This window comes from Odontesthes bonariensis, chromosome 22, assembly GCF_027942865.1.
Source record: "Odontesthes bonariensis isolate fOdoBon6 chromosome 22, fOdoBon6.hap1, whole genome shotgun sequence".
NCBI classification, from domain to species: domain Eukaryota; kingdom Metazoa; phylum Chordata; class Actinopteri; order Atheriniformes; family Atherinopsidae; genus Odontesthes; species Odontesthes bonariensis.
In genome coordinates, this window is record NC_134527.1 from 17,260,664 (window position 1) to 17,274,367 (window position 13,704).

At 42.7% G+C, this 13,704-nt stretch overlaps 1 protein-coding gene across 1 annotated transcript in view; it reads left to right on the forward strand.

Annotated features, from left to right (window-relative positions):
• Positions 1 to 13,704, forward strand: part of ctif (CBP80/20-dependent translation initiation factor) — a 58,684-nt gene that overhangs the window by 8,364 nt on the left and 36,616 nt on the right. The window contains exons 2-7 of the mRNA XM_075455100.1: positions 3,895 to 4,135; positions 4,647 to 4,718; positions 6,197 to 6,319; positions 6,459 to 6,532; positions 9,515 to 9,619; positions 9,795 to 9,873. Coding sequence (XP_075311215.1) covers positions 3,959 to 4,135; positions 4,647 to 4,718; positions 6,197 to 6,319; positions 6,459 to 6,532; positions 9,515 to 9,619; positions 9,795 to 9,873 — 630 coding nt within the window. The 5' untranslated portion in view covers positions 3,895 to 3,958. The remainder of the gene's footprint in view (positions 1 to 3,894; positions 4,136 to 4,646; positions 4,719 to 6,196; positions 6,320 to 6,458; positions 6,533 to 9,514; positions 9,620 to 9,794; positions 9,874 to 13,704) is intronic.

Consider the following 13,704-nt stretch of genomic DNA (forward strand, 5'->3'; position numbering starts at 1 on the left):
TCTACCAAAGTTCTTCTTCTATTCATGCTGAGAAAGGGTGTCAATCTTTGACTCAAAATTTTCTGTTCTGTGCTCATCATGTTCCTTCCCCGTGCAGCCAGCGGGAGAGGTTATTGCTGAGAGATGATCACCAACTCGAGCCGGCTCCAGCCTGAAAGCTGTTACAACATTTAGGTGATCATCAGAAAATGGTGATGCTCCTGGTATCATAGCTTTGGATATTAAACCTACTTAACGCGCTGCTGGGTCTGAATGGAGTGGCGCTCTTTAAATGTATGTCGTTAAGGCCACGTTGCTTCGAAAGCTGTTTCAGCACATTGCTCGTGTTTCCATTATGACTTGAAATGACAATTTTGCAGACATTACAGCAGATGTTGTTGTCATCTTCCCTCCTCGAAATAAGCAACTATTTGGATTTTTTCTTCCTCTCTGCATGGACTCCTTATGGTTAGTTTTCCAACAGCACAGACAGTTTGACAAGTTTTGAGGCAAATGTTTCAATTTTTCAGGCAGTTTGTGTCACACTGCGGTGAGGTCAAGTGGGTTTTTTGTCTCGTCTCCATGTCATGTTTTGTCACTTCCTGTTTTATTTTGAAAGATTAACTCTCCTCTCGTTTCAGGTCACTTGCCCTTCCTCTCGTGTCCCAGTCTGATTGTCGCATGAATGATTCCACCTGTTCCCTGTTAACCCTGTGTGTATAAAGCCTGATTTATACTCGGAAACCAGGTCGTCTGCGTGTGTGTCGCAGTTAACGCAGACATGCCCCCCCTACGCAGACACTACGCAGACACTCTGGTGCACCTCCTCAAAATTGTAACTCACCGCAGACAGTGCCGCAGACATCGCCGCAGGGAGGAGAGAAAGGAGGCCTTTGATTGGTCAACTCTACATCCGCTCTACACTATGCGTATTTCCGGTTTGTTAACCGGCTGACGCTAACCGTGCTAACCGTGACGATTCTTTCGCCTCTCTGCCAGCTCCAGTAGTAGCAATATTTCTTCTATTTCTAGATCGATCAGCTGCATCTCAATTAAAGTGCGCATTCGTCCAGTTACCATTGTTGTTGAATGACCTCCGTAACCGTAACACCCACAATCCTAGCTTGTTCGTGATTGTCCCTCTTGCGTTGTGACGTGGGATTAACATAGCGCAGACAGCGCTTCAAAAGTAGGCATAAATCAAAAATAACTGCGTCGTGTCTGCGACAAGCTCACTGCGACACACTGCTGCGAAGTATACACGAGCCTTAAAGGCTGATTCATACTCGGCGCAACCTCGCTCATACTAGCTGGTCGCAAATGGCGCAAACGGTCACGTGTCCCAAAATTCCGCCACGCCCCCCTTCGCAAGCTAGAAAATCCTCACGCGGCGCAAGGGCGCGCACACAACTTTTTTTCTGACTTTGCGCGCGCTAAACCGGAAACAGCTGACCAAGAAAAAGAAAAAATGAACACTGCAGAGACCGCGGTGACCGAGAGGATGCGCCTCTACAAACATCTGTACGACACGTCTATGAAGTTACACTGGGACAACGTTTGACAAAGTTCGTCTTGTTGCAAAGGACGAACATCGCTTAGCTCTGAGATACATATACAGTTCTACACCCAGAGTAAATTCATTCCGCATCAGATGTGCCAGCCTCTGCTGACGTGACACCACAGGTGGCATTGTGTATGCTTTCTTCGTGTGCTTTTCAGCTTGTTTCCTCAACAGTGACGCCCGCTGGTCTGGAGAGAACTGCAAATGTGACGCATACTCGGCGCAAACTGCGCTTATGAGCTGAAGGAACTGTGAAGGGGCTGGCGCTTTCGATGACGTTATTAATGGTTCTCGAGCCAGAACAGTTGCGCGTTTGCGCCGAGTATGAATCAGCCTTAAGAGTCTGCGTCTCCCCTTGTCTTGTGCCAGTGTGTCGTATTTGTTGGTTCAACGTGCTTCACTCTTGCCTTTCCAAAGCCATAGTCCAAGTTCTAAGTAACCATTTTGGTCGTTTCCTCGCTAAGAGAGTTTTTTGTTCTGATTAACTTTTATAATATAGTCTTGCTAAAGCCAAGTTTAAGTTTCATAGCTTTCTTGTTTTTTCCTCCAAGTGGAGTGATTTTTTTTTTTTTTTTTTTTTTTGTTTGATAAATATTTCATTGTGTCGTGCCTCCTATTTTTCAGGAGAGGTTTTTTGTTTTCCTCCGTATCAGGAGTGACTTTAAATTAAAACTAAATTTTGATAATCCTTTTGTTTTTCCTCCTTATAGAGTAGTGATTCTTATTTTGATAATTTTTCATAGACATGCTTCTCTCACTTTGGGAGAAGTATATATATTAATGGATAACTTCTATAGCCTGCTTTGTTCTCTCTTGGAGAGCTTTGTGAACTCCTGCTCCTTCATTAAAAGCTTGTGGATAAAACATCTCCTGCTCCTGCGTCCTCCATTCTCTGGGCCTGACAATTTGGAACTGGTTCTCATCTGGATCCAGTTCTCTGTTTCCATTCCACTTACTGCAGGTTAAAAAAAAAAAAAAAAGGTCTGAGTGTTGAGGACTCTATGGCCATCTACAGTAGCTGTAAATCACCCAGCTAATCAAAGCCCTGGTGGTAATATACAGATGGATTATACTGTACTATTGACATGGATGGATTATAGTTCTGACACTGGGTCAGATTGCAGATTACTGTAGTTGACCTGCTATACAATGTGAAGAGATTACTGCAGTGCTAAATGTGCATAAGGAAAACTCTGAGGTACCAAAATCACCTTGAGGAGAAGGTTCAGGTTGCAGACTCTTCTTGTTCACAGGCCTGCTGTCCTGGTCTACTGATTGAGTGTTTTCCTCTAAGGAATTTTGACCAATTATAATGAATTTTATACAGTTAATTTATAATTATGTATGAAGTTTGCCTTTACTTTGTTGTGCTGCTGTTTGGTGGTATACTTCTGCACACAATGTAGCGGTTATTAATCACCAGCTTCTGTAAAAGAGTAGACTGCAGAGAGAGTTAAAGATGCCCCACTCTGCTTTATTCGTCAGTAGATAGTCGTGCAGCGTGAACCAAAACAAAGGCTTCAGACCTTGTGTAGCTGACTAGTTGGCTGGAAATGCGCAGGGCTCCCCAGCTAGTCCCCTGGGCTCAGCAGATACCATTCTGCGTGCTCCAGCCATAAATCCTCTTTGCATGGCTGGTGATCAAGCCATGATGTAAAGGAGCTTAGTTGTAATAGACAGGCAGGCGGGAAGCTGCTCCCCTGTTGGCCAGGGGTCATGTGATCACACAACACTCTGACACGAGAGAGCGATGGTAAGGTAGTGGTAGGAATACAAACAGAGGCATGGACGTGGAGAGGAGTGTGAATGGTGGGATCAGAAACGGTTTGGGCAGACAAATTTGGAGAGGAGGCTCTGGGGTGTTTTCAGAAGATGGATTTGACACACTCTAAGTGATTAAAGCAGCCAGGGCGGGCTGCTTCTTCACTCCGGGACAGTTTTGCTGCTGGTCACTTTGTTGGAAGCAAACAATGTATATATGGATGTTGGCTGACTGCAGGGAGGATATGTGTCTTCTTTGAATTGTTGAATCGAAGTTAAGCAGAACAAAAGTGAGAAAAAGGACCTTTATCGCAACCAGTGATTATTGTCATTTTCGATAAATCTGCCAATTACATACGTAACGATTATTAAAGAAGTAGATTCAATATTTTGCCTGCATTGTAAAGTGATATGTCAACAGTATAAATTGTCTCATTTTGTAGGACTTTGGTTCCCCTCGAGCAGTCATGCCGCTGACTTGATGTTGAAAGTCGTGCGCAAACATGCCGTTTAATCACGTGAAAACATGGACGCTTCTTCTCATGGTGAATTTTTAACCAGCTCTTTTCTATGTCTCTATCCTCTGTGCACAGGTCACTTTCCTTCCTCCTTCCCCCTCCTCCTCCTCCCCCTCCTCCCATCAGAGCAACGGTTGCCATGGAAAACTCTTCAGTGGCATCTGCATCATCTGAGGCTGGGAGCACACGCTCACAGGAGATAGAGGAGCTGGAGCGCTTCATCGACAGCTATGTGCTGGAGTATCAGGTGCAGGGACTTCTGGGAGACAAGGCAGATGGAGACTTGGACTTGGACAACGGTGGCAAGGTGCCACAGGTTAGAACCTTTTTGCTTTAATGAAATAGTCCCATGCCTGTTTGCAAATGTGTCTACGGGGGCTGCTGGTGTCACTGGTTTGTACTTGTCAAAGAACGGCAAAAGGTTACAGCCTGCATTAAAATGGCAACCTGTCAGGTTGAGGTGCTTTCACCACCACCGCACCTGGATGTGCAATTCTGCTGTTTGCTGCATAAACTCGAAACACTCTGTGAACAGTGAGTCAGTTTGTCCAGTGGCCGTTTATATTAACGAGCTTGGTCATTCCACAATCATGAGGTGAGAGCAAAATGTGCTAGATGTGTAGAATTAGAAGCGTTGTATGGCTGAGGGGTACAAACAGGTCAATGTGTTTTGTTATAGGGAGAGTGGCCAAACGTCATCTGAATGCAGTCCATTTACCATTTAAAAAATATCCCAGAGGCTTAAAGATGACATCTCAGAGTCAGTTAGAGAGCAAAAAACCATCAGAAATGATAAAGCAGCCTCTCCTTGTGTTTCTTTGCCCCAGTGGACAGATGACTGCATCGACAAGAGAGATGGTAGCTGGACGTCATCACAAGGAAGAGGCTCGTCTAAACCTGTAAGTGTGTTTGTCTGCATGTCAGCTTTCTGCTCTCATAGCTTTTTTATATCTAATGGTTAAAGAAAAATTCATTCATTTAGAAAAAACTCAAAGCCCAATAATGGATAGCATTTTAATTGGTCCTCTCAGGGCTAAACTCAATCTTTCCTTTGCCAGTCACAGGCCATAAGAGCAGGACCCATCTCAGAAATATTAGTGAATCAAATGCAAATTATATGGCAGACCACCTCTTTATCCTTGGTTATGCTTCGTTTTCCAAGTCGGCTTTCTTATTCTCACGCAGACATTCTGGTCACTGGAGGGCCACATTGATTTAAGTTAGGTTTGCCTGCTCTCTGGTCTGTTTGTTCAAGTTCGTCTTACTGTCTCCTCAGCTGTTTATCAGCTGTTCTCGAGGATGCTTGAAAGAGAGTGGTAACACCAGCCTCGGGGGATTCACAGCTCATCAGCTCATCTGCAGCAGTCGGAGTGTGATCCTAATGACGATCGTGCAACACTGTGATGCTCGAGCCAGTAACTGAATAATGCCGGATTAATTATCAGTCATTTAGGCTGCTAAATATTGGGGTTTGTGTTCGTTCGTCTGCTGTGTTCTCTCAGTGTGCATTGTAGCAATTTAAAGTATCAGACATGAATAAGGAGCAGCATGAGGGGTTTTCATATTGTTAATAGTGTTTTGCTGCAAAAATAGAGAGTGCTAGCAATCATATCCTCTTCATATTCAAACTGCTTTGAGTTTTTCACTTTTGGAAGCAATGACTGAGCCTTGGCGACGACACAAACAAACTTAGAAACAACCAAAAACAGCCGGAAACCATCAGCAAGACAAACCTTGTGAGATAAACGGGAGTTATTATTTCAGCTCATTAACCACAGTGCTGCGGCATTAAATGTATTTTTGAACCAACTGTGAGCTGAATTGCCGTATTTACCAAATGTGTTTTAAATAAAAGCCCTGTGGTAAGTCTGTACTCCATACATTATTCCTCACACAAAGCAAATGTTAAAGTAGGAAAAATGGAGCAAAGACTGGTGTCGGGGAGGACACTGCGTGGCCATAGGAAACGTGTAATATGCCATTAATGCAATGACGATATGACTTGCAATATTTAAACAAACACTTTAAGTTATAATGCTAATCTAAAGCTGCTGTAACAGGGGTTGCATTGCTTGTCCTATTACAAGTCAAAATGTCTCTACTAAACTGATATGACACAAGTTGATGTTGCAATATTGATATATTTATTTTTTATTTTGCACAGTCCTAGTTTAAACCAGATGGAGAGGCTATTATTGTCTGTCTACAGGCTTCAGATTGTTAATGTCAGCCTAGAAAAACACACACAGGCCAAGCTGCTGTTGTGATGTTTGTTTTCTTACTACTTTTGATTTTATTGAGACCTAACTCTTTCTTACTGATACATTCCATATTTGAATAAGAATCTTGAATCCTTCGCTTTCCCTCTACGTTGCAGGATGAGTGGGAGCACAGCAGCAATGGCAGCACAGGTTCCAGGCCCAGCTCAGGATCCAGACCTGGATCTGGCTCCCGCTCTGGCAGCAGGGGCCGAAACAACCAGTTCAAAGGTCCTGCCAAGGTACGGGAACATCTTTGTTGGTTGTTGTCTGCTGGCTCATATATGTCACGCACTACAACAACAACTTTACTTAAAAAACAAAGAACATGTGCTTTAAACCGAACACGTGGGCATTTGCTTTTCTTTGTGTGTTGTGTAGAATGGAAACAGAGAGGGCTCCTTTGACATCCTTGGGACAGACATATGGGCTGCTAACACAATGGACTCTCGTGGGTATGTACCTTGCCGTCGCACACACTTATTATGTTACACTCCCTACTGGCTGTGGATTCCAAACATAATATTGCCAATAGTATTCACACATCTGCCTTCACACGCATATGAACTGAAGTGACATCCCATTAAGAGGAAGTAATCCATAGAGTTTAATATGACGCCGGCCCACCCTTTGCAGGTAGAACAGCTTCACCTCTTCTGGGCAAGCTTTCCACAAGGTTTAGGAGTGTGTTTATGGGAATTTTTGACCATTCTTCCAGAAGCGCTTTTGTGAGGTCAGTCGCTGATGTTGGATGAGAATGCCTGGCTCGCAGTCTCCGCTCTAATTCATCCCAAAGGTGTTCTATCGGGTTGACGTCAGGAGTCTGTGCAGGCCAGTTAAGTTCTTCCACAGCCAGCTAGCTCATCCATGTCTTTATGGACCTTGCTTTGTGCACTTATACGCAGTCATGTTGGAACAGGAAGGGGCCATCCCCAAACTGTTTCCACAAAGTTGGGAGCATGAAATTGTCCAAAATCTCTTGGTATGCTGAAGCATTCAGAGTTCCTTTCACTGGAACTAAGGTTTCAAGCCCAGCTCCTGAAAAATAATCCCCCCTCCATCAAACTTTACACTTGGCACTCAGATAAGTACCGTTCTCCTGGCAACCGCCAAACCCAGACTCGTCCATCAGATCGCCAGATGGAGAAGCGTGATTTGTCACTCCAGAGAACGCGTCTGCACTGCTCTAGAGTCCAGTGACGGCGTGCTTTACACCACTGCATCCGATGCTTTGCATTGCACTTGGTGATGTATGGCTTGGATGCAGCTACTCGGCCATGGAAAGCCATTCCATTAAGCTATCTACACACTGTTCTTGAGCTAATCTGAAGGCCACATGAAGTTTGGAGGTCTGTAGCAATCAACTCTGCAGAAGGTTGGCGACCTCAGCATCCGCTGACCCCACTGTGTCATTTTACACTGACTTCGTGGCTGAGTTGCTGTCCTTTCCAATTGCTTCCACTTTGACATGATACCACTGACAGCTGACTGTGGAGTATTTAGTAGCGAGGAAACTTCCCAACTGGACTTGTTGCACAGGGGGCATCCTGTCACGGTGACACGCTGGAATTCACTGAGCTCTTGAGAGCGAGCCATTCTTTCCCAGATGTTTGTAGAAGCAGTCTGCATGCCTAAGTGCTTGAATTTATACACCTGTGAACATGGAAGTGATTGGAACATCTTAATTAAATTATTTGGATGGGTGAGGGAATACTTTGGGCAATATAAGTGTACTTTCTGGTGGGTCATATGACAAATGTGGACACGCAGTCTTGTAGCTTTTCAATTTCCTGTCCACCTGACTTTGCTTGTCTTATGAGCTATTCCAGTTTAGTTTAAAGTCTGATGGTACCGACATATTAAGGTTATTTTCTCTTACGTAGTCCAAGACAATATTTCCCAGCTTTTATCTTAAAGATTTAACTGTAGACAGATGCTTGCTTTAACTGTAGTTTACCAAAGAACAACTTATTAAAATAAAATAAAATGCAGTGGTGGACATCATACTGATAAATTGATATTTGTCATACCCAAAAAGGACAAATTTGTATTGATTCATAGTATTTTCAGTGTTAGGCCACAGAAAGGTTGAGTGGCACTTATGTAAATCTTTGGCTTAAAACTCTTTAAATTTCGTTGCAACTGAGGCCTCTGCACAAATCTACTTTTCTGTGTCAAAATGATTTTCCAAACAAGACTCAGATCTGAAACTTAGAGAAGGACAAAAGAAAGGAAAGAAATGAAATAAAAAGCAAGACATCAGCTGCAATGGATGGAGGACTAGTTGCCATAGTAACACTCGACGGGCAGATCCTTTTACCTAAGTTCCGGCCACGTTGGCACTACTGAGCATGCAGTGAACGATGCAGGCAGCACAGAGGGATGATGTGAGCAGCTCTGCCCTCACCAAGACAAAGATGATTTTAATGAAGTCATTTCTGCCCTTGTAATTAACGCTGTGTAGGGAAAAATGGAACAGCTCAGTCATTTAAGCACCCATTTTATTTTTTCCCTTTCAGAGAAAATAAGAGCTTTTTTGTTTTTACGATAGATAAAGCCATAAATCGGAGTAGAAGAGTACAAAGTAGCAGTTTGCTGTCAGCTCACGAGTAACAGTTTGAGGTCATTTAGAAACACTGTCACGACTCCGTAGTATTTCAACCGAGAGCACAAATATGTTGAATTTTCAGACGTAAAATATCACTCTGTTTATGTTCCCATCGGAATAAATTTTGAGGATCTGTCTTAAGACGTCGCGCTCATGTAAAGATATCCGAGCATTAGCCAATAAAGGGTCCAAATCTTGTCAAATTCATACACTTCTCAAGCCTTTCCTCGTTCTGCGGCTCTTCAAAAGCTATGATCAGTTATTATGTATTATATATTGTGTTCAAAAACTCAAAAATGTTATTTTACTTTCACTATTCATGACATAATTATCAGACATTATTATAACTCACCACCACTCATCACAGGGGTAAAAACACTCAGATCCTTAAATACTTTGAAGAAGCACAGGCGCAGATGTGTTGTCAGCCTTAAAAGCAATAGTATGTTTTCTCTTTAATGAACTATAATACTGTAGTTAATGATTCTGGGTTGATGCTGATGGTCCTAAACTCAGCATATAACAGGATGGTTGAATCACGCTGTGATCTACAGTTATCTGTCAGGGATAAATGAAATCTCTGAATAAACAAGTGACTGTTTTTTCTTTTTAAACAGATTTCCTGTTAGCGCTTTCTCAAACTCACTAATAATATTAATTTGCATTAATAACGTCACACAGACAGGTCTGTGTACACCTCTGGCTATATATGTTGGTGAATTTTCTTTTAAGCATGATGTGATGTGTATTTTCCAATATTAGTTAAGAGACCTAGACAAAGCCTGATTTGCTGTACCTATCAAACAGTTATTTTGCCTCCTTGCTATAGAGGTGCAGGCTGGGATGTGCAGCCAGAGAAGCTGGACTTCAGCCATTTCCACAGGAAACACTTCAGAGGAATGCCAAAGCACCTGCCACACATTGACAGGGAGGGGTAAGATTTATCTTTACATATTAGCAGTATTTGGATTTACTGATGCTGTAATGCCCAGTCTATCACTGGGGCTCTGATCACTCCTTGTTATCTAAATGATGTGCTAATCATCATAATCCTGAAGGTTGAAATGTAATTTTGTTATTCCTTGTCTCTCACACTTTGTCTCTCTCAGGATGAGCAAAAACAAGTTCACAGAAGATGACGGCATAGACATGAACGACATAGAGATGTTCCTACCTCATCTTCGCTCGGTAGGTTTTTGATTTTTTTTTTTTTGTCCCTAACAGCACCTATTTGGGCTGTCCTTTCACTCTGAAAGAGACTTCACTGCTAACATGATGGTGTTTAGTCCAACATGGGTTTTTGTGACAGTTTTTCACAGTGAACAACTGTCACGAAGCTCGTTGTAGGGTCTTTAGTTGTTGGAGGGTGACCCCTGGTGGTGTTAGAGAAAAATGCAACTTTCAATGAACAGCTGTGGGATAGGAGTCAGGTCTGTGGTAAAATAAGAAAATTAGATTTTTTTTTTTCCCAATAAATGAATAAATAAAGCAAAAAACCTCTTCCGGCCTTTGAGGAAATTCATGTCAGGCCATTTTCTTCCTCTACTGTGGAGCTCAGGATTCATATTTTTGTTAATTTCATCAAGTAAGACTGGCTGTTTATCGATAAACCTTTGGTGACATCTACTGGTCAGATGCTGAAATGAGCCACGTAGGGCATGAAATATTCTACCTCCCCCTGATGGTTAAATAAATGTATAACAGTTAAAGACTGAGCCCAAGATATTCAGAGATGTGGTACGTTGGTTTCTGAGGGAGTGGTGGTTTCTTTGTCAATCTGAAACTTTGCTTGTCAGCATTTTTACTGTATTGAAAATAACAGGAACCCCAAAAATCCACATCCCACTTTACATGTACAGATGTGCTCTTTATTGTAGCTTAAGATTAGGGCAGTTTTCATTCCTGGTCATTCTTTGTAGACGGATGGGAACACAGAGGGTGGATTTTAAACTCTGCAACATCTCCACTGTAGAATACCCACCTGCTCCTTATCCCATTTCCCAAATTGTACCCATGCAATTCCTCCATTTGTGTCTCAGTCCCTCCCGTGCCAGAGGCATTTGACAAAATGAGATGCCTTGATTCAGAACCTCGTCATGTCAAACCAACACCAACTAAACAAAAGGTATGTGTGTGAGGCAACTGCTCAATCAAACCACTGTCTAGTTGCAGACCAACATTTGATTCAAGTAAATCTGTCCGATGAGCATTAAATCGGTTTGCAACAAAGTAGATATTTTCTGTAACTTTGATTGAAAGTGTGCCACATCCCCTTCAATAGTCGCCAGGGCTAAAAAAAACTTCTGCAAAGAATACGCCGGTGTGTCCTCGCTTATAGCTCCTCCGACAAGCCTCTCGCCTCCAGCTACATTTTAGGACTTGAAACGTCCTTGAAAAATATTTTGATGGGAAAGTTTTCCAGTTCGCAAGCAGGACAGAGGAGCCAGGAGACGAGGAGGCTGAAATAAGACAAATGAGATAAGCCTTTGATGTGGGTAATTAATATTTTAAGGGACTGGCTGAAGTATTGGGGGCACTGAATGGTTGTCAGGATATGGGCTCTTTCAGTTCCTGTGAGCCACACTCTGAAAGGTGGACACGACTACAGCTCCCTGATTTCCTCGAACACTGTTTATGAATATGATGTGTATGGCATCAACATAGTGAATGAATTTAGCAGCTGTGTAAACCATACAAGAAATTAAGCATTGTGTTTCCAAGGTGAGTTGTGATTTATCGAGGTGACACAGTTCACTTTAGGTCACCTATGTCACCATCGTGTCTTCCTGCCCAGCTCTCTGAGCCAAAACGTCGTCCCTCTTTCATAGTGTTTAAGCTCCAGTGTCTTCCTCTTTCCTTCCCCTCTTGGCCTTTGAGCTGAGCTGCGTTTCACCTCTCATGGTGTCTCTGCCAAAAATGGGTTTCGTTGAGCAACTGAGGCGGCTTGCTTTTTGTATCGTTCTTGATCAGACATTGTCGTTTCCTTTCATTCAGTTAGGGCCAAAAGTAAGATGGGGTCAACCGCGTTTGTCTTGTGTGCTTGGAATCAGATATTTGTTGGATCTCGGGCACAGTAAGGTCAGTGGCACTTAGTAAGGGCACCGCTAGAAGGGCACTTCAATTTCCATTTTTCAAGAGAAACAACCATGTAAAGTAAGATTTATCTCAGCAGGACCCAACACCATGATGTGGGACTGCGAAGGTAAAGCTCAACCAGCAGCGACAGTTGGATATCAGTTTCATTGATGCCAAAATGGCTTTGGACACAGGACTGCGTTGTGATGATCTGTTTCTCCCCGTGACCAGAGAGAAAAATGTATACAAATAGTCATTTAAGTCCCCTAACACAGTAACATGTCATTTATTTTCCAAAGTTGTCATTTCGAGCTACTGTACATGGGGGGGGACTTCATCATCCAAAATCCACGTCTGCGTTCCAAACTTCATACTAACATTCGCTTCCTCTTTCCAGAAGCCGGAATAGACGTCCAAATAACCCTGGGATGTGGAAAACATCCCATTTGTGTGTGTGTGTGTGTGTGTGTGTGTGTGTATGTGTGTGGGTGGGTGTGCAAACAGCTCTGTGAGAAAAGGCTTCCTCCTTTTGCCCTCAGACACTGCTGCACCTCTTGTGGCCTCTCTGGAATGTCAACCTGCACACAATAACCCCGCTTTCACGTCCAATGTCATGTCGTAATGACAGAAGCATCCAGGGGTCAGAGAGCAAGTATGTGATCTGTGGATTCATGCCACGTATCACACGGATGCTGGAAAAAATGAAACCTTAGTACCAAGACAATACAGTTAATCAGTATTAGTATTATTACTCGAACTAATAATTAAATGACAGCATATATAAGACATTATGATGCATCATGGAAAATAATGCATTAAAATGACTTGAAAGAAGTCATTTAAAGACTAATCAGTTGTGGCTGACCTACTCAAGCAGCTCACAACAAAAATCAAGTGTGCTGAGAGAAAAGACTCCAGTTCAACTGAATTCAATTTAAACCAACGCATAAAATAGCCATCATTTTTATTCCCCCAAAAATGTTCTCCCATTGAGTTAATAATGAGCTGTAATGTGATTAAACCTAAAAGTGTCGAGATGTAATATTAATTTAATTTTCATCATGCAGAGACTCGGGCAGATAATAGAAGCTTTAAGTTGGACAGGTGCAGCACCTACAGATGATTTGAATGATTTCTGCACATTTTTCTTTCTGTAGTTTATGGCTCAGGTTGTTCATTGTGAGGCTCTAAAAAGAAGATCATTAAGATTTGTTTTTGCATAAACCTGCTTTGAATAAGCTGCAGCGTGCTAGATGGATAAGTTGGTCCAGATATTGCAAATTTGAGGCCTCAAGTTCATGATTCCAAGACTCGGTCACCCCCAGAGGTTTGGCATTTTAGAGCTAAGATCATTGGAAATGGTAGACCCCAAACCAGAGGAAGATGTTTGTGGGTTTAACCAGTATCTCAATAGATGAGCCTGTCGAGATGAAAGCCACAAGACCAGATGAAATCGGGTTGCTCATCTCAGCTGCAAGTATAGATGGTAAGAAAAAACCAGGAGGAGAATGGCACTTTTTCACCTCGGGTGTCTTAAAGGCTGTTAATTCTCCGATCGTTCACGATCATTTTAAGAATTTATCAGCTGTCTTAAAAATTACCTTAACAGTTCTTGTGTGCCACAACTTGCCTTTGAAAACTTGCAACATTTCTGGCATTTTTGTATCATACTGGAGTCTTCGACTTGTTGTTTTTTTTTTCCCCCTGAAAACTGAATTTTTATATCCCCTCCAGCATCCCCTGGTTCCCGACACCCACTGTAGCGTCGATGCCTCACATCACACACTTGTTGTTGGGCTCGTCTCAACAACGTGATCGTCTGTTGTGAGATAAACAACTCGTGCATGTTAGTGCGGTCATGTGGGCGTTCTCAACACTTACAGTACCTGAAATCATGCCAGCAAATATTTGCTTATCCAAACATCATCGGCTTCTTGTGAGTGT